Genomic DNA, 26,741 nt, shown 5'->3' on the forward strand with positions numbered 1-26,741 from the left:
AACCGCCGATACGCTGCGATGAATCCTTCTTGAGTAGTCCGTCACTGCCTCCAGATGAACCGCCGAAGTTGAGAAGCAAACAAAGATGACTAACCATCCCTTGTGACACTTAGCCCCTCGTCCTCGCCAAGTTTTGAGAGTGAGGGGGCCGGCGTAATCAACCCCTGTGTTGAGGAAGGGACGAGATGGCGTAATGCGAGATGATGGCAGTTGACCCATGAGTTGCTGTGCCCTTACGCCACGTTGTCGAGCACACCGAACGCAGCAGAAAATGTGAGATCTTACTGGAGCTCGGCCACCAACAATCCAGTAAGCCTGGCGAAGATATGTCAAGGTTACCTGAGTTCCGCCGTGAAGAGTTCTTAGATGAGCATCCGATATAATGAGTTGGAACAGACATGAATCCCGTGGCAAGATGGCTGAGTGCTTGCATTCAGGGTCCAATTGAGAATGCCTGAGTCGGCCTCCGATTCTGAGGATGCCCGAATGATCGATGAAGGCCGTAAACTTGGCGAGAGGATGAGACTTTGACAAGTGTGCTCCGCTTGCGATGATTGTCAGTTCCGATGAGAAGTACGCCGATTGAACTGACCGAATCCAATATAGTCGTGAAACTTCCAGATCTGCAGGTGTGAGAGGTGTGGCCAGAGAGGACTGTGGTATACTTTTCATCGCAGAACACCGTTGACAGTGAGCCGTAATCCGAAGAAGCCGTGTGAGTGATGAGTAATGATAGAGGAACTCCCAGAGGTGGTGTTGCCTTACTGTTGAGGAGGTGAGAAAAAGCCCGGGCCACTCCTCAAGAGTCGCCGCCGAATCTAGCTGTGATATCGTGCTTGGCCAATGTTGAGGAGACTGTACTAGCCACGAGGGACCGTTCCACCAAAGATGATGCCGAGAGAATTGCGCGGAAGAGAGATCACGAGAAGCACAGTCTGCTGGATTCTCCTTGCCGGAAATAAACCGCCAATGGCCCTGAGGTACGCGTTCTTGGTTTTGGCGCACACCAGTGTGATGATTGGCTCTGTTGTATGAGGGGTGACCTTGATGTAAACTACAGCCGCCATGGCAAGTTGCGAAGCATCCGAAAATCCATGAAGCTCGACCGTGGCTGACGGCGTGAGAGACATCCACCGAGGAATCGTGATAGAAGTCAGGTCAGACAGCTCTGAACGGAAGTGCGTCCACCGATCTCGAAGTTGCGGCGAGAGACAGTCATCCCAGCCGACCTTTTCCAGCCATAGTTCCTGGAGGAGCGTCTTCGCTCTGATGATTACCGGAGATAAGAATCCCAAAGGATAAAACAGTTGCGCTACTTCCGATAGTATTGTCCGTTTGGTGATGACGGGCCGGTTGGAGGCCTTGCTCTGGAAGACGAACTGATCTGAGTGAGGCTGCCATGTGAGTTCCAAAATCTTACCCTGCGTGTTAGCAAACGAGTGAGGCTCTACTGCTGCGCCGTCCATAGCTGGAATAACTCCGGATGATTACTCTGCCACTTCGCCAGAGGAATGCCGCCCACCTTGCAGAGGTTTACCAGTTGGTGAACGATAGAGATCAGCTCCGGAAGAGTGTCAGCGCCACCGCAGATGTCGTCCACATACCGCCCCTTGAGGAGAGGGTGGACCGCCAAGGGATAGTTCTTACCTTCGTCTTCGACAAGTTGAAGGAGGACGCGAACAGCTAAGAAGGGGGCTGATCGGGTGCCATACGTGACCGTCGTGAGTTGATACGGGATGATGTTGAGTTGATCGTCGACCCAGAGGATCCGTTGGAGATCCCAATCGTCTGGATAAACCTGAATTTGGCGGAACATCTTGGTGATATCCGTGATAAAAATGTACCGGTGTCGTCGCACCCAGAGTAAGATATCTGAGATGTCTGGTTGGAGGTTCGCACCCGTGTGCAGAATATCGTTGAGGGAAGATCCCGTACTGGTGAGGCTGGACCTGTTGAATACCACTTGGTGGTGATACTGTCATCCTGAAGGACTCCATGGTGAGGAAGGTAGAACACTGGTGATGGTTTTGGAGTGGAAGGAGGAACCCTGACCATGTGCTGAAGCTCTTCGTACTCCCGAATAAATGATGAGTACAGATTCTGATAGGTCGGATCCGTTGAGAGGCGCCGTAGTATGCGTTGCAGGCAACGTTGAGCAGTTGCTCGCGACTCCCCTAGATGGCTGGTCTGTAACTTGAGGGGGAGCCGTATGACATAACGCCCAGCACTATCTCGAGAATGGGTGTCCGTGAAATGAGTTTCGCACTCTTCTTCGTCAGGGTTGAGCTGAGTTGTGGAGAATGAGGGAATCTCTTCTTGAATCCAGAACTTCGTGAGCAGGTCGTGAAGCTCATGATCCACCGCGACATGATGAGAACTATGAGCTGTGGCCGATGGTGTAGAGGTCGGACCGAGAACAATCCATCCAAAAATAGTGTGTTGAGCGATGGGCTCCTCCTCCGACCCTTTAATGATATCGGGCTGGATAAACAGTCCGTAGGAGTCGGCACCGAGGATTAAATCTATGGTTCCGAGGAGGAATCTGGATCCGCCAGCTGGAGTCCGCGAAGGTGAGGCCAACTATGCTCTGCTGTCGCTATAGACGGAAGTGAGGTTGTTAAATTCTTGAGGATGTAAGCTGTAACCTTGATGGATTGCGAAAAGTAAACTGAGTGAAGTGTTAGGGGGACGACACCCCGAGTTCGCTCCGACTGAGATCCACCAATACCTATGATGGGGACAGAGGCGTGCCGTCGAGGTACCTGGAGGATTTTGATAAGTTGCCCGGAAGCAAAGGTGAGTTCAGATCCGGGATCGATGAGCATCCTGACCGAGTGAGGCGAGCCGCCAGGTGATCGGATGATAGCGCAACAAGTAGCGAGTAAGACTGCCGGACGAGTGAGATGGAGCGACGACTGCGTGCGTGAATCATGATGAAGCCGCTGATGTAGTGCTCTCAGTTGGTCAGGCTGGCGCCGACGTCTGTGTGGCTGCGGTCGAAGGTTACCTTGCCTTGTGTAGCTGACCGACGTGGGGGCGGTTGACCATCCATGTGTATCATGGTATGATGCTTGTTGCCGCATTCTCTGCACCTCTTGGAGTTTTGACAGGCGAGTGCGTTATGCCTGCCCAAGCAATTAAAGCAGAGTCGACGGTCTATTACGATGTTGCGCCGCAGATGAGGAGACATATCTCTGAAACGAGGACAAGAGACAATGTAATGAGGGCCAGAGTACAGTGCACATCCAGAGGTTTCCGAAGTCCCGAAGGGGGGGATGAGATGGCCACATAAGCGGTGGCCGTCGATGGTTTGCTGCTGTGTCGTAATGCCGGGGACGCTGAATTGTCCGCTGGAGAGACGCTCAACGTTCCGAATTCCATACTTTTCATGGCTCGAGCGCGGCCGGTGAGAAATGTGTGAATGTCCTTGTATGATGGGGGGTCCGTAGTGGAGCCAAGCTTGACTTCCCATGTCTCTCGGGTGCTTGGGTCGAGCCATTGGACAGTGAGGTGAACCAAGAGATAATCCCAGTGTTGAACAGGGGCTCCAAGAGACTCCAAGGCATTGAGCGCTTCCGTTTTGATGTTGAGGAGGGTGTTGAGCTCCTTGGCGGACCGTTGTGAGATGGTCTTAGTGCGGAATAATCTATCTACCTGGGCCGAAATGAGAAGCCGCTTGTTTTCAAAGCGACTGACAAGCAAGTCCCAAGCGGAGGCGAATGAGTCCTCCGACACTGGCAGGTTGGAGATAAGTTGAGTCGCCTCGCCCATGAGGCTGGTCCGGAGATAATGCATTTTCTCAACGTTGGAGATGTCAGCATTCCTGCCAACTAACGATGAGAATAAGTCGTGGAATGGCCTCCACGCTGAGAAGTCACCCGAGAATTGTGGAAGAGTGATCTCCGGAAGATGCCGTCGTGCTGATGTCTGCCCGCCCATTGAGAGGTTGGCTAATTGCGAGCCAGAAAGACGATTAATCCGTTCCTTTTCTTCAATCTGCGTAAGCAATAGCTTTTGCGTCAGCATAATATAAAAGACACTGATCGTATATCTTTTTTGAAAGTAATCGTGATCCAGAAGGAGTCCAGCCTTGGATTCCGCCATTCGCTTGTGAGTCGCTTCAAACTTTTGCCAGTTGTTGTCTATGAGGTCGAGTTTCACCCTGAGCATTTGCAGTTGGAAAGTGGGGAACGTCGGTTCCTTACACTCGAAAGCCACCGATTTGATGTAAGTGTACCGATTCAGCTGCAGAGAGAATCTTGCTTCGAGATTGGACATGATGAGTTATGCTTGTTTTGTCAGGTGATGTCTAATTGATTAACTTCACTGAAGAGAGAGTGTCCGATGAGCCGTGCGTGTCCGAGGGTGAGAAAGAGAGGTCCGTATACCGCGCACGAGACTCACAAGATGGCCGTAGAGAGGGTGAGTCAAAGCACCGCGTGGCTACGGGAGCGAGAGAGAGCGCCCTACGCGTCGCGGAGATCCGTTGCCGAGCTCCCGAATCCGTCCGAGCGTCGCCGAACACGCACGAACAACCGAGAGCGACGGAAGTCGGAGAGAGAGAGAGTGAGAGAGCACTACGAGCCACGACGATCACTCACCGAGCGACCGATTCCGTCCGTACATCGCCGAACACGCACGAACTGGCGAGCGCGACGGAAGTCTGAGAGCAAGAGAGAGAGCGCGCCGAGGATCGTTCTCGAACTTTCGCCGGTAGCACTTGAAAAGCACACACGTGGTTCTCTTAGTCCGCACACAGAGATGTTCGATCCGATTCACTGAGGAGAGAGTGTTCAATGAGCCGTCCATATCGCGCGCACGAGGCTCACAAGATGACCGTTGAGAGGGTGAGCCTGAGCATGTGTCGCAGAGATCCGTTACCGAGCGCCCGAGTCCGTCCGAGCGTCGCCGAACACGCACGAGCAACCGAGCCCAACGGAAGTCAGAGCGAGAGAGAAAGCACGACACGGAACGTTCTCGAACTTTCGCCGTTAGCACGTGGAAAGCACACACTCGAATTTCTAAGTCCGCACACAGATATGTTCGTTACCGCACCCACCGATCCGGCTCGAAGGACCAAAAAATGTTTGATAAAGTATCCGAGGAGTTTCTGGTTTCGGGGGGTTGTCGGGAAGAACACTTAGAATCCACGCGCACGTACGTTGGTCCGAGCCGCATCTCGCGAATATTCTCACTCAAACTTACTTCGATGATTGATTTCCGATTGATAATGTCCTTATAGTCACCGAGAACCTTGAGAACACCGTGAGATTGATCACTAGATCCGAATCGCAAAACCGAATTCCGAGAGCTTTGTAGACTTTTCTAAAGGCTACGTGCGTTACAAAAGACCGTTACTCACAGAATGATCGAGGATCATCGGAAGGGTCGATATCGACGCAGGAGCGCGGAAAAGGTCCTGAGAGCGTGCTTATGATTGTATGATAGCATGGCGCGATGCTGAATAAATTGATAAGACAGGCTTCGGGATTGGGTTGAGGTCGCGTACAAGAGAGAAAAGGAAGAGAGAGAGAACACTAAAAGAGAAGGACCAGAGTGAGTGAGACGACGTTGAGGAAATTGCGCAAAAGTCGCGAGATTTTCTGAACACAAAGTAATAAACACTTATTGCCAATTTGTGTATTGCAATTATATTAATAGCTTTATCGTTTGATATATAACAATCAATAAATTTTTTTTCATAATATTTGTATGCTCAAGAAACAATTTCTTGACAGTAGAGGAATGAAGTATTTTGAAAAGAAACATTAACATAGTTAGTTATGTTATCAATATTTGGGAGTCCTTTTACACATCATAACCCAGACAGCACAAAACATCCTGAGGATCATCTTGAAAATGTCCAGGACGATTCAGGACATTTGTAGGATGTTTTAAGGTATTATTATAAATATATATATTTATAAAAATTTAATATGCATACATAATTATTTTTAGTTGTGTCGGCTATTTAATATAATTTAGAAATCTTAAGTATTATAATAAGTATTAATGTCCTATAAATGTCCACTGGATAAGCCCTGGGGGTGATTACGATAACTGTGGCCCCCTTATTTGAAAGGTCGTTTCTGAAGACATTTTTGACGAGGAACACGGGAAAAATAGTAAAAAAAATTTCCGGCCAATAGTTTTCGAGATATATCACTTTAAAGTATTGGACATGATAATAAAACTTTATAAAAACGGACCCAACAATGTTGACCTTGATATATGTTGTCAAAATTATGATCCTGAGTAACTTTTCCTTATAATTTAATCGGCGGTCTCTTATAATTTTTGAGATATTTAAAGTTAAAGTTTAATTCGAAACGAAAATTTGGTTTGGGTTATATAACGTAACCCAAACCAAATTTTAGTTTTAAATCAGAAATAGGTTTGGGTTAGGTTATATCTTTCGAAAGTGGTGCCTCCCCCCGTAGGGGGGGCGGAACCCACTGCGCCCACGCATATACTTTACAATGCGAAGCGAGGAAATTAAAATAAATAAAAAAATTAAATAAATTTTAACAAAAAAAGTCTATTTTGAAAAAATATTGAATAAAAAATAAATCAAGAAGATACTTGTGACAGTGATCTTCACAACATATGTTAAGGTCAAGGTCATTGGGTCCGTTTTGTAACGTTTTATTATCATGTCCAATACTTTAAAGTGATACATCTCGAAAACTATTGGTCGGAAATTTTTTTTCTATTTTTCCCGTGTTCTTCGTGAAAAATGTCTTCAGAAACGACCTTTTAAATAGGGGGCCACAGTTATCGTAATCGTGCCAAGCCTTAGATGTCTGTAGGATATATCTGCCCTGTTTATTATATTGGATGTCTTTTGGATTTCCAGAGGATATATAGGGTGTTTCAGAACAACCTTCCATCCTTAAAATGACGTATTCCTGATACGATTCTATGACGATTTTTCCTTTACTAAAATTTGAATTAAAGCATAATTTTTGAGTTATAAGCAAAAATAGTTAGCAAATCACGCGTCGAGTACAGAAGGCAGCCAGGAGCGGCGCAACGCGCCGCGGCTGACCGTCCGACGTGTGACTACCACGCATGAGTCGCTAACTATTTTATTTTATAACATAAAATTATGCTTCAAATGAAATTTTGGTAAAAAAGAAAATGTCTTAGAATTACGTCAGGAATATTTAAAATAACGTCACTTTAGCGAAAGTTGTTCCGGATCGCCGCTCGTCGGATGCTGCGATCAGCTGATTGCTACACGCGATGTGTGTATGGTGGAATGTGTGCGTAAAAGAAAGGGAGACACAGATAGGGAGAGAGAGAGAGGAAGAGGAAGGGAAGGAGGGAATGAGGGAGAAATGTTTATACATACGCACGCACGTACACATACACATTTTTTCTCGCTCTCTTTGTCTTTTTTACACAACACTTATACACTCTCTCATTCGGTCACTCATTCACACACTCACTCACTCACCTGCTCACACACAGCGTAGCGAATCTTTATCGTCTTATTATCGTTAACTGCTGCACGATTATTATTTAGCGACGGACCGCGGAGACTGCGCGATCACATTGTTACGTTGCCTAGCGATGCGAGAAACGCGACATGTACCGTGCAAGTGGCGGCGTGCGTGTGACGGGAGATAATTAACATTAATTTTGTGTAATATTAATAATTGAGTTTTGATGCGCACATTTTCATGTATCTAAAATTATTATTTATTTAATATTTCATGAGAAATGTTACTGTCCGCAATATTCCAAAAACTTTACAAAAAATAATATTCAACCGCTAGTTCGTTTGTTTACCGCTATGCGACGCGCAAACTCGTATTTGAGATTTGGTCATGAGAATTATATAAAGCTTGCAAAGAGCAACAGACAGGAAATTACAAATGTAATTATTTTCTAACAGTTCAATTTCTGATGCAATCCCAACATAGGAAATTCAGATATTGGATTGTTTATAAAATATTACACGACTCAAATCCGGAAACCAAACTTAAAATATTCATGTACAGCATGAAAGCCTCAAATATTAAACAACGTGAACTGTTTTTAATATTAGATTTTTAGTATTAGTAGTAAATAACAGAACACAATCTTAATTTATATTTAAATTTTAAAATTTGTTCCTTGAAACGTATGAAAAATATCTTTAATATATCCCATAGAAATAGGATGTTCCACAGGATCTCCCTGGGTTCTCCAGAGGTTAGTATTCGGCTATCATTTACTCTTCTTCAGGACATCTAGAGGAGATCCGAGGATTAAAATGGGATATTTTCAGGATATCCCACATGTATATCCTGGATGCCTTTTGGACGTCCTAAGGACATCCTTGTGCTGTCTGGGAAAGTATCATTCAGTTTTTAATTAGCAGTTGTTTTTGCTTTATTGATATAAATAGTTTATTTAGTCATGAGTAGAAATTTATTATCAATTTACATTGTATTCTATTATAATCTATTGCATGCTGTACTGACAAGTTATAAAAGATAGTTTCCCTGCCTAGCATGTTTGCGTGGTTGAAAGTACTGCGTCACAATTGTTAGTAGCTCTTCCAAAAACTTTTCCTTTGGCTTACTGACATATTCTTTCACCTTGTATTTTAAATGATATTGTTGTAAAGATTGAACAAGTATGTTAATGTTATATATATATATATATATATATATATATATATATATATATATATATATATAACCCTTAAAGCCTCAAACCTTGTATTACAGACATGGAAGGAAGAATTAGAATTAGAAAAAGATAGCATTTTTTATCAAAAAACTTACTATCGAAGCCAATGTCTTAGACATTCTTGGTGGAAAATATACCCATATGTAATATTGTAGACTATGTCAGATGACGTGTAAAATTGTAAGCAAACTGAGCACTTTACACGCATTTTTCTTGATTGTTTTTCAAATGTTGATGATAAACAAATATTTTAATTACATTAATTTATAATGTTAATAGTAATTTATTGAATTTTACTACAGTGGATTTGTAAAATTATTTCTACATAATTTGCTCATAATAAAATAATAAGTTACAGTATTCTTGGGTATAAGACGGATTAGTGAAACTAATTCTTTTCCTTAAGTTATGGTTGGACATCAGGGATCTTATTACTTTCTCCAAAGCGAATTAAAAAGTAGGCACGCCAGCGGGTCTCATTGTCGAACTCCATTCTGGATGTTTAGCGGCTCTGACAGAGACCCTCGAACCTTTACTGCTTTTTGTCTCTGTCATTGTTATTTTTACTACCTCCCTAACTTTCCTGCAATTTCTATTTTTCTTAAGATGTGGTATAGTTGTTTCCTATTTATGTTTTCATATGCTGCTTTGTAATGAATAAATAAATAGTATCATGGTATCATCATAAATAAGATGCCCTTAAGATATCTTTTAGAAATGCATGTTAATTCAGCATTCTCAAAATTTAGTTTTTACTTACCAGCTGTTTTTGCTTTATTAATATAAATAATTTATTTAATTATGAGTATGAATTTATTATTAATTCTCACATTGTATTCTATTATAATCTATTGCATTCTGTTGTATGATTAATGATCTTATTATATGGTAAATATGCATAGGTTACACCTTACCGATGACTTTGACCTTGACATATGTTGTCAAGGACATAAGCCTGAGTAACTTTTCCTTATAACTTAACCGGCGGTCTCTTATAGTTTCTGAGATATTTAAAGTTAACATTTGGGTAATAATATAGAGACAGAGAAACAGTCCGCCCCACATGTATAGATGAGAAAGTATATGTGTGGACGCAGTGGGCTCTACTATAAAAAACTAAATATATAGGTTTGCGTTGAATCTCGCTTTGCGTGGAAAATAAAAAAGCCCAAAGAGCTTTGTCTCTAAAAATGTAAGTTAACACTTTTGTCATGTCTGATCTACGTAAATACAATGTAAACAACCTTTATTTTTCTTTATTTTATAATAGAAAAATCATTAAAATTGTGAAATCATAACTTTAAATATCTCAGAAACTATAAGAGACCGCCGGTTAAGTTATAAGGGAAAGTTACTCAGGGTTATGTCTTTGACAATATATGTCAAGGTGAAAGTTATCGGTGAGGTATAACCTAATATGCATATTTACCTATTATATTGTATATATATATATATATATGTCAAGCGTATACTTTGAGACCACTTCGATTTTAGTTATAAATGTGTGTAATACAACCTCAATAACATATCCCAATTTATAAAATTATTTATAAGTCAATAATTTTAAAATTATATAGGTTTCTTATATACAATGCATACTTTGAGGACTGAAATATATATATAATAAGCAATACTTCGGAGACAGTCCCGAAATTATGCGATTTACATATATGACGGAAAATTTTATCCTGTCCTCAAAACATGCGTTTAAATTTGAGGTCTTTCTTATATTAACAGTATACTTTCAGAATTAATATATATATATAATGAACAGATACTTCGGAGACAGTTTCCAAAATATGCGATTTTCCTATGTGATAGAAATTTTTATTCTATTCACAAAATATATATTTAAATTTAAAGTCTTCTTTATATTAACTTCTTACTTTGAGAAAATACGTATATAAATTTCTATTTTATATAGGAATTGCATAATTTGGGACTTGCCTCCAAAGTATCCGTTTATTATTGTATATACATTTGTCCTTAAAGTATGCGGTAAATATATGAAAGATCTTATATATGTAGAATATCTCATAAAATCCATAAAATAATTTATTAGTGTATTCTAGACGTAAAAATAGAGTAAAAAATTCTAATACAAAAATGTTGAGGCTGCAATAATTTTTGAGTTATAATTGATCAAAGTTTGCCAATGATACCGCAAAGAACTCGCGCGGTCAGGCTTGTAACTATGCATACATGTTTTTTTTCAAGTCAGTGTGATATTAATTTTTGCGACACAGCTGATTTTATTTTGTTGTTTGAAAAAATCAATAACAGTTGACAGATCGGTACGCGCATGTTTAGTTATGGGTCGCACTAGTTTTATGCGATATCATTGGCAAATTTGATCGCTTATAATTCAAAAACTATTGCCTCAACATTTTTTTATTAAAATTTTTTACTTCACTTTTTAGAATGCGTTAGTAAATTATTGTACGAAAGTTGTGCGACACTCTGTATAATAAACGAATACTTTGGAAACCGTTCCCATATTATGCGATTCTTATATATGATAAACAAACGTAATAAGTTAGTTTCAGACGCAAGACAAGATTATTATACATATAATATTAATGTGGAAAATAAAATGCGAAGATTAATGGAGAATCTCAATTAACGGAGATAAAAATTGTTAGAAAATCGTCACAAATCCGTGATGGAACGACGAGTCACAGAGCTGGTGACATTGCTAAACCGCCGAAGAAATTGTGTTGTTACTAATTTCTCGTAAATTATTACAAAAACCGCAAAATAATACAGAATTACATTCAGCATTTCTATTCCGCACTTTACCCGCATTAAGAGAAGTTTCCCGCACCTTATATACACATATAAATTGTACTTTTTATATAAATAATTTTATTATGCACACAATATTGACAATAAATTAAATGACTTTATTTATAAACAGAAAATAATAACATTAGAAAATAATGTCTTTATATAGTGTTTATATATATACAGGGTGTCCTATTTTAAACATTCGAACCGAATATCTAAAAAAACTGAGCCCGGTAGATAAAAATGTTTAAGACAAAAGTTTTATGATTTTAAAGGGAACATATAAAATAATACCTATGGTTTGACCTTAGGTGACGTTGTCAAAGTCAGGACAAGGTTACCTTAAATTGTTTAAATAGAACAACTATATTTTTTTATAGAAATCGATTCCTCGTAATATTCTGCATAAAAAATTATAAAGGTAATATGATCAAAAAGTTAACAGTTTACGAGATATTTAATATTTTAATTTGACAAGCTTACATAAACTAATAAATATCTCGTAATTTTGCATTTCTCGATGATCATACTTTAACACTTTTATGCACAAAATAATGACAGAAATTACTTGGTATAAAAAAATATATAGTTTTGTTTTTAACAAAAAATATGTAATTTGCAACTAACATTTTTTTTAAAAAAACTGTATTACATTATGTTGTTTAAAAAATGAATAACAGATCGGTACGCGTGTATGTTTAGTTATCCGCCTAAGTGCCTAAGTTCTACACATCATTGGCAAACTTTGATCACTTATAACCCAAAAATTATGGCAGACTCAACATTTTTGTATTGCAATGTTTTATTCTATTTTACCTCTACAACGCGCTAATAAATTATTTTATGGATTTTATGAGATATTCTACATATATAAGATCTTTCATATATTTACCGCATACTTTGAGGACAAATGTATATATAATAAACGGATACTTTAGAGACAGGTCCCAAATTATGCAACTCCTATATAAAATGGAAATTTATATACATGGATATATTTTTCCTCTACAACACGCTCATAAATTATTGTATAGATTTTATGAGATATTCTGCATATATAATATTTCCCATATATTTTCCGCATAGTTTAAGGACAAATGTATATCAGTGCTGGGATTTACTTGCACATTTTGGCCCGATTTCGTGACTCACGCCTATTGCCCCCCACTCACCGCTCGTGCGTTAGCAACGAGTCGCCAGATACACGTAACTAAGGAACGCGACGCTTTGTCTCAGGAGCGTCCGTATATAAGAATGCCCAAATATAATAATAAGACAATACTTTTCTATATATAAAAGTTTTTCTTCAATATTTTATATCAATGAATTATAAAATATTGAAGAAAAACTTTTAATTATAAGAATTTTCGCGCTGTATTTAGAAAAGTATTGTCTTATTATTATATTTGGGCATTCTTACATATAAACGCTCCTGAGACGAAGCGCCGCGGTCCTTAGTTACGCATATCTGGCGACTCGTTGCTAGCGCACGAGCGGTGAGTGGGGGGCAATAGGCGTGAGCCACAGAGTCAGGCCGAAATGTGCAAGTAAATCCCAGCACTGCTCTAAAGTATCCGTTTATTACATACATTTGTCCTTAAACTATGCGGAAAATATATGGGAAATATTATATATGCAGAATATCTCATAAAATCCATACAATAATTTATGAGCGTATTGTAGAGGAAAAATATATCCATGTATATAAATTTCCATTTTATATAGGAGTTGCATAATTTGGGACCTGTCTCCAAAGTATCCGTTTATTATATATACATTTGTCCTCAAAGTATGCGGTAAATATATGAAAGATCTTATATATGTAGAATATCTCATAAAATCCATAAAATAATTTATTAGCGCGATGTAGAGGTAAAATAGAATAAAACATTGTAATACAAAAATGTTGAGTCTGCCATAATTTTTGTGTTATAAGTGATCAAAGTTTGCCAATGATATGTAGAACTTAGGCGCTTAGGCGGATAACTAAACATACACGCGTACCGATCTGTTATTCATTTTTTGAAATAATTGTGATATTGATTTTTACGGCAAGGCTGATTTTATTTTATTGATTGAAAAAATCAATGACGAATCGGTACGTCTATATGTAGTTAGGCGCCTGAGCACGTGAGATCTACGCGATCTCAGTGGTAAACTTTGATAGCTTATAACTCAAAAACTATTGCAGCCTTATTTTTGTTTAGAATTTTTTATTCTATTTTGATTCTAGCACACGCTAATAAATTATTGTACGGAAGTTGTGATCTCTTTTGTATAATAAACGAATACTTTCGAGACAGTTCCCAAATTATGCAAAGAGGAAGTTCTTATTCTGTCTATGAATTATGCGCGTTTAAACTTGAAATCTTTTTTAAATTAACTGTATATACAAGTTTTAAATCTTGAATAACTGTTTAAGTCTAGGAACTAGCTTGATATTAACCCATATTAAGTTAGCCCCCCCCCCCACCAACGCCAAATTAAGTTAAATACATCAAATAATTTAGTGCTAATTATGTGCTAATTAGTTGCCGTAGTCCGAATTTTGTTGCTCAAACCGTTTAGCAGGAATTTACATTCAAAGTGGGGGGTGCTAGCTTGACATTAATCCAGCCCCCCCCCCCATAGTGAAAAAAATATATAGAATATGCTCGAATCAAAAAATAAAATACACTAGAATTTGTTGCTATTTTGTTGCTCTAAAATAACATAAAAATATTTTAAAAAAAGTATATTATTTAATTAATACCACTATATACTCAGTCTCGCCGCCCCGTACCATTCACTTGCGCGAAGTAAAAGTAAATAAAAAAATGTATTGCTCGCATGTTTTTGGTACTAAAATAATCTGTAGACAATATACTATCGAAATATATGAGAAACTGAATTTGTTGCTCGTCTTAAAGTATTAAAAATCGATACTTTGTCGCCGCGGATCCTATATGACGCGCTTTCCTAATATATAAATTAACTAAAAGAATTTGTTGCTCGCATGTGTTTTGGGTACTAAAATAATCTGTGGACGATGTATGATCGAAATATGTAATATATCTGTGATCGAAATATATAAGAATCTATAAAAAAGAAGAAACGCGAGATAGTCGTGCGCGACGCGGATCCGATGTCAAAACAAAACGTGCCTTTATCTACTTTCAGACAATACAAAGCGCTGCCGAACATTTCGGCACGATGACATGAAAAGGCTTCTCTTTTCAAGAAACATATATACTACATATTGGCGTAAGACACTACTATGCCTTTTTATATATATACATATATGCAAACTGTTTGAAATTAACAAAAATGAAATTTCGAGATATAGAACGACAAAAGATAATCATATGTATTCTGTAAAGTGCAACAAATTCAGATTTTTATATATCTCGATAGTATATTGTCCACAGATTATTTTAATACCCAAAACATGCGAGCAACAAATTCTTTTAGTTAATTTATATATTAGGAAAGCGCGTCATATAGGATCCGCGGCGACAAAGTATCGATTTTTAATACTTTAAGACGAACAACAAATTCAGTTTCTTATATATATATATAATATATATATAGAAATACTTAGAGAAAAAGACTCTTTAAAAACTCTAAAGGTATTATTTTCTAATATAAGAATATCGCATAAAACACCATTACATGAAACAATTATTTACTTAAATTTATTATTTATTTTAATTTACTTAAATTAAGTATCATAATTACTTAAAGTTTTTACTATTAGATTGCGATGTTTACAAAAATTAATTAATTAATTAATTAATTAATGTAAACAAAAATATATTTGTTATGAAAAAATAAATTTTTTATTTAAAATATTTTTATTTGGTAAATATGCATATTAAGGTCCCACCTCCACAGGATAGTGATGTTAACATATGTTGTCAACATCATCGTCCTAAGTGACCTTGACCTTGAAATAAGTGGCGGTCGCGATTCGTTAAAAAGTTATTAACAAAAAAAGATGGTAATTATGCAGTATAGGGGAGCCAGCTCCGATGACCTTGACTTTGACATATGTTGTCAAGGACATGACCCTGAGTAACTTTTCCTTATAACTTAATCGGCGGTCATTATTTATTAAAAAGTTATAAGAATAAAGAAGTTTGAGAAATTTACCACTTTGTATCAGTACTAAAGGAAGTAATTGGCTAATATGTGTTTGCAGATACACTCACGGATGACGTTGACTTTGACATATGTTATCAACATCATCATCCTGAATGACCTTAATCTTGAAATAAGTGGCGGTTGCGATTCATTAAAAAAATATTAACAAAAAAGATAGTAAAGCTTAAGATTAAGGGCAACCTCACCGATTTCACTGACCTTGATATAGTTGTCAAGGACATAAATTTAAGTAACTTTTTCTTCTAATTTAATCGTCGCTCGTTGCTTATTAAAAAGTTATTAACAAAAAAAATTTGAAATATACCAAAGTACATGCATGGACAGAAAGCACGCGCGCGCGCACACACACACACACACGGGGGGTGCAAGGGGGGCCTTCGGCCCCCCTCCCGCATCCTCCCCGCCGGTAGGTAGGGTGGACCTCGCTTTACAACTTACAAAGTACGTGCTACATTGTAAAGAAAGCAAGGTCCACCCTGTCTACCGGCGGGGTGGGTGCGGGAGGGGGGCCGAAGGCCCCCCTTGCACCCCCCGTGTGCGTGTGTGTGCGCGCGCGTGCTTCCTGTCCATGTATATCTTTGGTATATTTCAAAATTTTTTTGGTAATAACTTTTTAATAAGCAACGAGCGACGATTAAATTAGAAGAAAAAGTTACTCGGGGTCATGTCCTTGACAACACATGTCAAAGTCAAGGTCATCGGAGCTGGCTCCCCTATACTGCATAATTACCATCTTTTTTTGTTAATAACTTTTTAACGAATCGCGATCGCCACTTATTTCAAGGTCAAGGTCACTTAGGACGATGACTTTGACAACATATGTATGTCAACATCACTATCCTGCGGGGGTGGGACCTTAATATGATGTTATAGCCCAAAACGGCTATAACCAAATTAGCATAATTATTAATTATTAAATATTATTTAACGTCTTCCGACTATAACTCCAAGCCGAGGAAGACGTATAAAATTACGAGCGCAACCGCTGACAAAGCGAGGCACGCGCGGAGGCCACGCGATCGCAAGACTTGAAGAACGACCCGCCGGAAATGCAAGCAAAGAATATACATAGCTTGCATCCGGGTTTTTCCCACCCAAAATCGAGCGACACGACCACCTATGGTCCTGTCGCTAAGCTATTCCCTCCGAAAACGAATCAAACAGGAGGTGATAAAACTACCCATCTCAAACGAGCGCTAGGCAGTCTTAATCGCAAAATCACACGAAACAGTTATAATCATACAATTATATACTGCGAATAGATTAACAATAGTAACCACGAGACGGACAAACGTAAATGGTTTATTAATAAAGAACTTCTCAGCTGATCTTGCGACGGCAGCCGCAATATCAGGCATGCGAAGCAACTCTATACCGCGATAAGCCGAGTTAAAGTGCGAGAAAGAAAAGAAGATATAAAGTTAATGTATTCGAATAAACGACCTTTTATTCTAATACGATTCCATAATTAATGAAAGCGACGAGAAGACCCTGTACGATCCTGAGCTGCTAAGTTCCAATTGGCCAACGATCCCAACAAAATCTCTGTACCTCCACGGAAGCACAACAATGCATATTTACCTTTTATTTTTAATTTGTTGTAAAAATATTACTATGTAAGAAAGTGTTTGGTAATTTGCGCCCCACTCATCACCTGCATGTGAAGCGGGTTAAACTGAATAGGAAGGTTTTTTACCATTTCATGCGATTTTTGCAATAATTAATAAGAAATTAATTAATAAAAATCAATCAATCCGCGCGAGTACAATTGCGCGACGAAACAACCCAATCTTACGCGGCGAAAAGAAACAGTTTAATGTTACATGAGTGCTCGGCGTGCGACGGGGGAGAGGGAGAAGAACGATTTACAAAAGACAATAGCCATGTATGTACATACACGTGCCGGTATGAATGGTGTCCGTTAGATGTGTGTGTACGCGTAAGCAACCGAAAATCATACATACGTATATGGATGTGTGAAGTGGCACCCCTATGTTACGATACCATAGTTCTGTTAAGAGTTCTGAGTTATTTAGAACAAAAGAAAGAGTTCTTGATAATTTTTATAAAGAGTTCTGTCCATTATCACAATGAAAGCAGATTTCGAAAAATGGGGGTGCCAACTTCACGATTTTTGACACATCAAAATTAAATAGTCCTGAGCATAGTTCTGATGCTCTTTTGAATAGTTACATAGTTCCTCATACTTTTTTGCAAGAGTTCTGCAGTTTTTAGTTTAAAAAATTAACTTCAAATATCAGAGATATTTTCGAAATCACGAGTTCTGATCGAAAATGTCAGAGTTCTGAATTACATTCGATAAGATAAATATAATCGCGAAAACCGTATGGTCCTAGCTATTATAGTTACCGAAATATTGAATTTTTAAAATTAATATACTTTTATAAAAAATTTTGGAAATCACGAGTTCTGATTAAAAATGTCGGAGTTCTGAATTATATTCGATAAAACAAGTATAATCGCGAAAACCGCATGGTTCTAGCTATTATAGTTACCGAAATATCGAATTTTTAAAATTAATATACTTTTATAAAAAAATTTGAAAAACACGAATTTTTATCGAAAATGTTAGAGTTTTGAATTACATTCGATAAGACAAATATAATCGCGAAAACCGCATGGTCCTAGCTATTATAATTACCGAAAGATCGAATTTTTAAAATTAATATACTTTTATGAAAAATTTAATAAATACAAGTTCTAGTAAAAAATCTTAAGTTCCGAACCATACTCGATAAGACGAAAAAGAAAAGTAAAGATTTCATAACTCTAGTTTTAATTGCATAACTCTATTATATCATAGTTTCTGAGATATCGCGTTTTAACTATATCTTATATACAATATATATTGGAAATCTGGCGGCGCGACTTTTGTCATTTGATCTTAGGAGAATACCGCGTTTCGCGGCTATCTCGCAAAAGTATCGAGCCGCGCGATAGCATTGTTGTCGGCTTGATCCAAGGAAAGTCGGGTGTTTCAGATCTTAATCGTTATTATTTACCACAAGCTTTAAAGATATCCCTACAAGTTAAATTTATTAATTATTTAAGTTGCTCTTAAATAATAAATTGTCAATTTTCTTTGTCTTTAATTTGACAAAAGATCATTTTAATAAAAAACAGAAGTATGAGATCGAAATGAGATAACGAGATAATGATAAAGACAGCGCGGTGTCTTATAGCTGTCTCGCTACACGCGCTGCATTCAAGCGTAGAGCGAGTGAGATAGCTATTGGACACCACTAGCCGACATCACGTTTTGCATTGCTTTCTCTCTCGATCGTGCGACATGCGATGCAATGAATATCGGAATACCCCCCCCCCCCGCCTCCTTCCACTTTCTCCTTCACTCCTTGATTTTCTTTGCGCTTCAAATTACACGTGCGTACGCGATTTTCATTTGTATACGGTGATGCTTTCGACTGTACATACACACCCGCCACCAAACACCATTTTTGCTGGTGTATATAACCATACAATATGCGGAACACACAGGGAATTTATTTTACTAATATTATTTACTAATTTATACATTATAAGCTGCTTTCAAAAAAAGTATAATATTGATTCAGTATTTTTTTTTTAAATACGATAAATTTTTCAGCTTATGTTTTTGCTTATCTTCGGTAATACAATTTATGACATTAAATTATTTGATACATGTTATGACTCTAAAATATGCTGTTGTTTATGAAACATTGTTGAAACTTAAATATTAGAACGTTTAAGTAGTTTTTGAATGTCAAAATCGATATTTTAAATGTATAAGTATAAATATTTTTTAACGTATATAAAGTTTTTTGACATGTATTTAAAGCATGATTTGAATATCATATTATGTTTTTTTTTAAATAATAATAGAAAGTAAATATAAATAGAAAAATGTAGAGAGAGTAGAACTTCATTGACTTTTTTAATTTGCAACATGTTATGTCCATGTCTGGATCATTTTTATTGTCTGCACTTATTTTTTTTTTTTTTACTTTATTTATGTGTTTAATTTTTCTATATTATCGAAGATAAGCAAAAATGTTTGTACATGTTGCAAAAAAATTGACTCAATATCTTTACTTTAAAAGTAGAGTATAAAGTATGAAGTACTGTTTTATATACTGTATAATCAGAAGACAAATGCATCATTTGAGATCATACATTTATAGTTTATTACTTATTCTATTTTTTTTTCAAAATGAATTCTTCATTTTTTGTAAATAAATCGCATATTGATTTTGATCGTCTTTTACAAGACAAGCAGAAATTACATGGAGTATATATTCCGCCTCGTTCCCACTCAGGAGACACTCTATTTTGATTATTATAATATTAGTGGCGCCATCTGTTAGTGACCTCGAATTATACATTTAATATATATGCGTAATGTCCTCAAATTAAACATTTAATATATGGATACTTTGAGTCCTGACCCCGAAATATGCAAAAGTCTCCAAAATATTCATTCGCTCGACATTTTGTCCCCAAAGCAAACGCTTGACATATATATATATATATATATATATATATATATATATATATATATATATATATATAATGATTTTATTAATATACTGCATTACTAATTTATACATTCTTACATTTTTTCTAAATAACATTTGTATGCATTGCTTCTTATTTGATTTTTGAATATTAATTAAAATAAAATCGTATAGGCTCAAAGATATCAAAACTAAAAAATTAAAACATAAACTATAATAATAAGTCAATACCTGAGCTAAAACAGTAGATATAAAGCGTGCGGGAATGTATTAAACCGAAAGCTAACAATGAATACGATTTGAAAAATTATTTATTTTCAACATGCTAAAGTTTTTGTTTGAGACTAGCTATTTGCTTCCTTTGCAACTTTTATATCATTAATTTCCATAAGAATTTATCAAATAGATTACTTACTCTTACTGTATTATTTTTCTTCAATATTAATATATTTGATATAATCATTGATAAATTTATTTTATCTCTGTCTTTATTTTGTTCTCTTTCAAATAAGTAAATTTTTTTGTATGATATTCAATAATTTTAAAATGATTGCCTCTGCAAGAACTATTTTAAACTAAGCATTGCTTTCTTCTTTTTCCTCTCATACTTTTTCGAGAATGTGCAGCATTGCTATTTGCAATCTTCGAGACCTTCCGCCATAACTTTCGCATTCCGTCTATCAAACACTCTACAAAATAGTCAAAGTCATTTTTTGGAGAATTCAGACTGATAATCGAGAGACTCCACGTTCGATTCCGCTCGGGTCCAATCCTCTCACATACTTTAAAAGTTTTCATATATTATCCTATATAATACCCTCTCTGATTTGTTATAAATATTCTACCTTTCTCATCACTTGATCATTTTGTCTTATCTTAATCTGCATATAAAAAATGTGTTTAAATTTAATTGTATTATGTGTATAAATTTATATTGATACAAAATGATAATATCAACTTATAGGCCAGGGTAATTATTTACCATAACGGACCCAGTTCCAATCACGTTGACCTTGATATATGCTGTCAAGGACATAATCCTGAGTAACTTTTCCTTATAACTTAATCGGCGGTCATTGTTTATTAAAAAGTTATTAACAAATAAAGTTTGAAAAATAAAATATTAATTTTTACATAAGTTTGTAATTTCCACGCAAGAAACGAGGTCCATCTGCATCAGAACCCTTTATTTAAATGTGAAACAAGGTCTTTACATAATTAATATAATATTAGAAAAAATCAGTACATATAGGAATCAAAAATTTTATTTATTCTACAGTTGCAAACGTACTGTTTTCATCTAAGAGATACAATGTTGCCATTATTTCAAAAAATTTACGTATTCGTTCACAACCCAGATAGCCAAACCTGCGCAAACAGATTCTGAGCAGAGCCTGCAGTCAATTTTTGATGTCAAAAAAATAACAAATTTTATACAGAATCTGCTCTATCAAATGATGTTGTCAAATTGTTACCAGATGTGCGACAAAGTTTGCTGACAGGCAATGTAAGCAGATTGATAGCAGAAACCGCGCAGAGCCTGCGCACATAACCTGGTAGCAGATTGATAGCAGAAACTGAGCAGAGTCTGCATAGATAATCTGAGAGCAGATTGGCAGCAGAAACCGAGTAGACTCTGTTTATAATCAGCTGTTTAAATGATCGCGACGCGCATTGCTCTTTTAATAATCCCTGATTTATATTACTATATATTGAAATGTATTTACTTTTATTTTCGATAGCAATGGGATGTAAATGGAGGAAAGAAATTTGATTATAAATCATTTTACATATATTTTATTCATATATATATTATTACATAATATATATAAAATTATTGTGTGTGTGTGTGTGTGTGTATGTGTGTGCGCGTATAAGTGAGTATGTGGGTGTATGCTTTATCATACTTAAAATTTAAAGGACAGTATAAGGAATCAATTAATGAGAGATAATTAATAAAGGATAGTTCTATTTAATAGTATAGTAAAACTATCTTTTATTAACTATCCCTCACTAATTGATTTTTACTACAATTATTTAATTTTACATATTTAACATCTTGTATCTTGAATGCTTATCCGGACATCGTTTTTGGCTACACGAAGACTGTTCCTTGCCACTCCTTGTCGCTTGGGTATAAATTTACCTAAACACACAAAAATCATAGTATTAAACATTTGAAATAATATAATCTTAAATTAAAGGGAATTCAGTAGGAATGGCGCTAAAAAGTGCCGATATTATTGCGAACACGATACATGTTGTTCCATGTATTATCGATTAAAATGGCACTGAAAAGTGCCGATTCGTCTGTCAACACAGACAGAGACCACACTGGTCTCTCTCTCCTCCTCCTTTCCTTTCTCTTTTTGCTTCACCATCTTCTCCTTTCTCTTCCTTTCCTCAATGGTCCTTGGATCCTTGGTTTTTGCTTCTTCATTTGATAGTTGACCCTTTTAAGTCGTCGGAGAAAGTCGTACATGAAATCAATGTAAAACAAAACAAATAAATTATTCAAGTAAGATGAAAGTTATTAAGATAAAAATATCAATGTCACAATACGTATCTGCACAATGTGATCGTTTTTATCTTTAATTAATATTTTAACTTTCAACATAGAATATATATATTTTATGTTAAAAGTTGAAATATAAAAATTTAAGGCAAGAACAATATGAATACCCAAGTACACATGTACAGATATTGACACTTTTATCTCAAACAAATATATATATATAATATATAAAATAGTTATTATTATAATATACCTATTAATCGTTAATAGTTCCGGATATATTCGTTTCTTCGTCTTCTCCTTCTATCCTTTCGTCGCTCCACAAATCCCGGTTAATCCTTGCCGCCTCGCCTGTTCGTGTGCGTGAACCACGCATCCTGCTGCGATGTCTTTCCTTTGCAACGCACAAAGCTTCCCGCATCTGCACTTGGAATTCGGATCGCGTTGGCTTTTGAAAATGTCGATTTCTGCATACAGCTTCTGAAAAAAAAAAAATAACAAAAAACATGAAATACGTAAAAGGAAAACATAATATATTAATATTTTTTTAAATAAAAAACGGAAAATTCATACCATGTATTGCCAAGGTTAGACGAGCGTTATATAAAGGTCGATGTCCTTCTTCTCGACCCCACCAAGTAAACGAGCGCGTAAGTGCATCAGTTAACGCTTCTTTCAAACATAGATTTACGGCTTCTTTTAAGTGAAAGCCGCCGATGTATTGGAAATAATTTACCTGAAAAAAATTAAGATTAATTAAAATTTATAATATATATGTATTTATGAATTAATAAGGTTTTGTTTTTACTTACAACATTGGAATATCCATTGTCATCGATATTTTCAAATGCGTCCATTTGTTGCAACGACGAGATGGGAAGTTCGGCTGGCTTCTACGCATATATTCTTAATATTTTTTGTAATAGTCCATTCATTCTTCTGGAAACAAAAAAAATTAAAGTTAAATATTGAAAATAACATCTCATATTAATAAATATACGGTATATTTCATACTTACCTCAGCTCGACCTCCACGCGATCGAATCGATCCTCTTCTTTCCTGTAATTATATATAAATATTATAAGTAGATACTTTTGACAAGCACATTTTTCTGTTATAAATTTTCATACAAATAAATATGAGGGTACCTTTTTTCTGTGATCTTTTGCGTGGTTTCCTGTGAATAGCTGACACCATATCCTATATTTTCACGATGAGTATTTTTATCACGGCATGTGTCCTGTTCCTGCATGGGCCGAGATCTTGTGCTTTCCTGAAACTCGGGCAAAGTATTATTAGAATAATATGATTTGTTAGCACTTGTGGTAAGTGTAAAACTTTATGTAGGTGTATTATGTGGGTGTTGGTGTATGATCGGTGAAGTATGCGCGTGTGTCGTGTTTGTCTGTATTTCTGGAATGTACCCTATGTAAGAAATGTTTGTGTCTGCTTGTATATTTGCGTGCGTGCGTTGTGGTGTATGTTGTGTTGTATATGGGTGTGCCATGTGTGTATTATTGTATAAAGTTGTAGGATTCTCATCCAGCATTCTGTTGATGTCTTCGATGTCTTCGTCGATCGTCCCTGAACCGATGGTAGCTACTGTTGTGCTTCTCCTCCGCTTTGTTGGACTTTCATCCGAAGACGTCGTTTCGTACCGCGATGGTTTAATAATAACGCGCTTTGGCCGATCCATGTATCTGTAAGTATAAAAACACATAATATATTTTGTATATTAAGAATGCGCATACACACCTCTATCGTTTATATTTCTACAACATGCATACATGCACATTAATAATATGCAATATATATAAATAATTTGCCAGAAACTCTTACAATCGTATGGTAAAAGAATGCATTTCATACTTTTCGTCTATTCCGTGTGTATCATAGTTGCGACAATGTATTTCGATGATTCTATATCATCTTCATCATTGTCACTGTCATCCAGTGATGTATTTTCGTACAAAGGCATCCTGTAGCATTTCGCGTTCACCTCATTTAAGTTAATAAAAACGATTTCGCTGGTAATGTTGCCACATTTATATATTTGAAAGGCTGAGGATTCCATGCCGATGTTATAAAAATTATCTACTTCTAGAAATCGTTTAATAGCCAAACGATAAGAATAGTTGTCTGCCACAATATTTAAGACGATACAAATCGATCCATCGAGCAAAATACAGCAATTGTCTTGCATATTAGTACTTAGATATATTCCATTAAATTGTATTTTAGAATAATGATGACAATTTTCATCATTATTACGTGGCATTGATACGTGAATAGATGACTCGTTATTGAGATTTTGGCGTAGCCCGTGATGTTTTATTTCTGTCATTCTGTTGCAAAATTGTTGAAGAGGTAAATCTGGCTTTCTACAATACTTCCTAAAAATCGACATATTACTTTCGTATGGAAAAGCGGAAAATGAATTTAAATTGCCAAGACGTTTAACGTCATTAGTGAGATGAAGAAGACCATGGACGTTGTAGCTATTGAAATTTGGACCATAAAGAGAGACACAGCGAAGCACAAATTTTTGCAACGCCAGTTCTGCAAATTTGAGATGTTTTCTCGATGGACACGTTGAGACCAAGACCCTTATAGCACCATGTAAGGGTAGAAAGTGCTTGTAAAATTGTTCGTCCAATATACCATACGTTACAACTGGCCCTATATAAAGAAGAAATTGGCGAAATTCTGTTGCTTTATACTTTGAATATACATCTAAAGATCTAGGGCGTCTTGCAAATTCTGTAGGACAATATTTTTTTTAAATATTTAAACGATCACTAATTCTAGAAATAGATCTTCCCGAAAGCTTCGATATTCGTGAATATTTGCCATGTACCCATGCAGACAAGAGTTTTTTCATAACACCTAAGCATACAAGATGCATATATTCGGAGGAACTTGCGAAACTATTCCCATTGGCAGTACAGATAATGGGCTTGGACCCTCTTTGTGATGATCTTCATCTATGCATAATAAATATTCTTCATTGGTGCGAAGAGGATGATTCACACCATTAAAGACGTAACGACCTTCGCTTTGTGTACCAGAAATTTTGCACTTAGAACAAGGGTGAACAGACATATGACCACGATGATTTAAAATAAAAGCTCGAGCTGGTGCATCAGCTATAAAACATCTTAATTTTATTGGTATTTTACTGCCATGAAAATTTATACCTCCGTTGGACATAATTGATCTAACATCGGCAACGAATTTTTCAAAAAAAATGTTGGGATCATGTGGCTTTTGTGCACCTTTATAAATTCCTACAACTATTGGTTTAATATTTTGCACATTCGACACTCTGCATTGAATCGGCCAAATATGAATACTAGATGATCTGTCTAATGTACATCCATCTGTGTTAAAATCAAGTTCTAATTCTCTAACAACAGTTACAAATGAGGCATTCGAGAGACTTTCAACAATTTCTGTTTCAAGATTAAAGTGAACGTATTCGCCTGGTTCAACATTATATAAAACAACACGATGTCGTGGTGTATTTAGAAGAGTTCTAACATCTTTGGTCAAATTAGAAAAGCAGGTATGTTTTGTCAAAACCGACAAAATACTGTTACCTTGAGAATGCGTTAAATTATTATCAACAAAGCAAGATGCTAAATGCTCTCTAAAAGATGGTTCTGACGAAGTAGTAAAAATGAAGAAGATACACGAGAACCATGTGAAAAGGTGGAAGAAGAGCAAGATGCCGTATCATCCTCTATGTTTATGCAACATCTAATATCAATATTATCCTTTGAGATATTGATATCATTCGAAGAACTACATCCTGCAACTGGTGAGATAGGAATATCCTGCAATACGGAATTATTATTCGACTGTATATGTGTAACGTTACATGTGTGAGAATTTTGCAAGCGCAAGTTCTTCCTTACTTGACTAATAACCCTATTTCGATATCTTATGGACAACTTATGCAGCGATTTCCGAGAAAGGGAATAATTTTAAATGAGGTGTCATATTTACATATCTTTTCTATTGCAGGTACGAGAAAAATGTAGTATCTTCGCAGCACAAATCACAAATTCGTCGAGTGTAACACACTGTCTCACAGTTG

General features: G+C 36.6%; 1 protein-coding gene and 2 pseudogenes across 1 annotated transcript; all 3 read right to left on the bottom strand.

Moving 5' to 3' along the window:
• Nucleotides 1-3,159: 3,159 nt before the first annotated feature.
• On the bottom strand, nucleotides 3,160-4,278 carry LOC138935281 (uncharacterized). Its single transcript, XM_070299731.1, has one exon. It carries the CDS (start codon nucleotides 4,276-4,278, stop codon nucleotides 3,160-3,162), a length of 1,119 nt encoding a protein of 372 aa, XP_070155832.1.
• An 18,619-nt stretch (nucleotides 4,279-22,897) lies between these two features.
• Nucleotides 22,898-24,504, bottom strand: LOC138935772 (uncharacterized; annotated as a pseudogene).
• Nucleotides 24,505-24,518: 14 nt separating this feature from the next.
• Nucleotides 24,519-25,852, bottom strand: LOC138935371 (uncharacterized; annotated as a pseudogene).
• Nucleotides 25,853-26,741: the final 889 nt, after the last annotated feature.

The sequence above is a fragment of the Polyergus mexicanus genome, unplaced genomic scaffold (assembly GCF_030449975.1).
Source record: "Polyergus mexicanus isolate NDT 795.1 unplaced genomic scaffold, iyPolMexi1.0 SCAF_8, whole genome shotgun sequence".
Taxonomy (NCBI): Eukaryota; Metazoa; Arthropoda; class Insecta; order Hymenoptera; family Formicidae; genus Polyergus; species Polyergus mexicanus.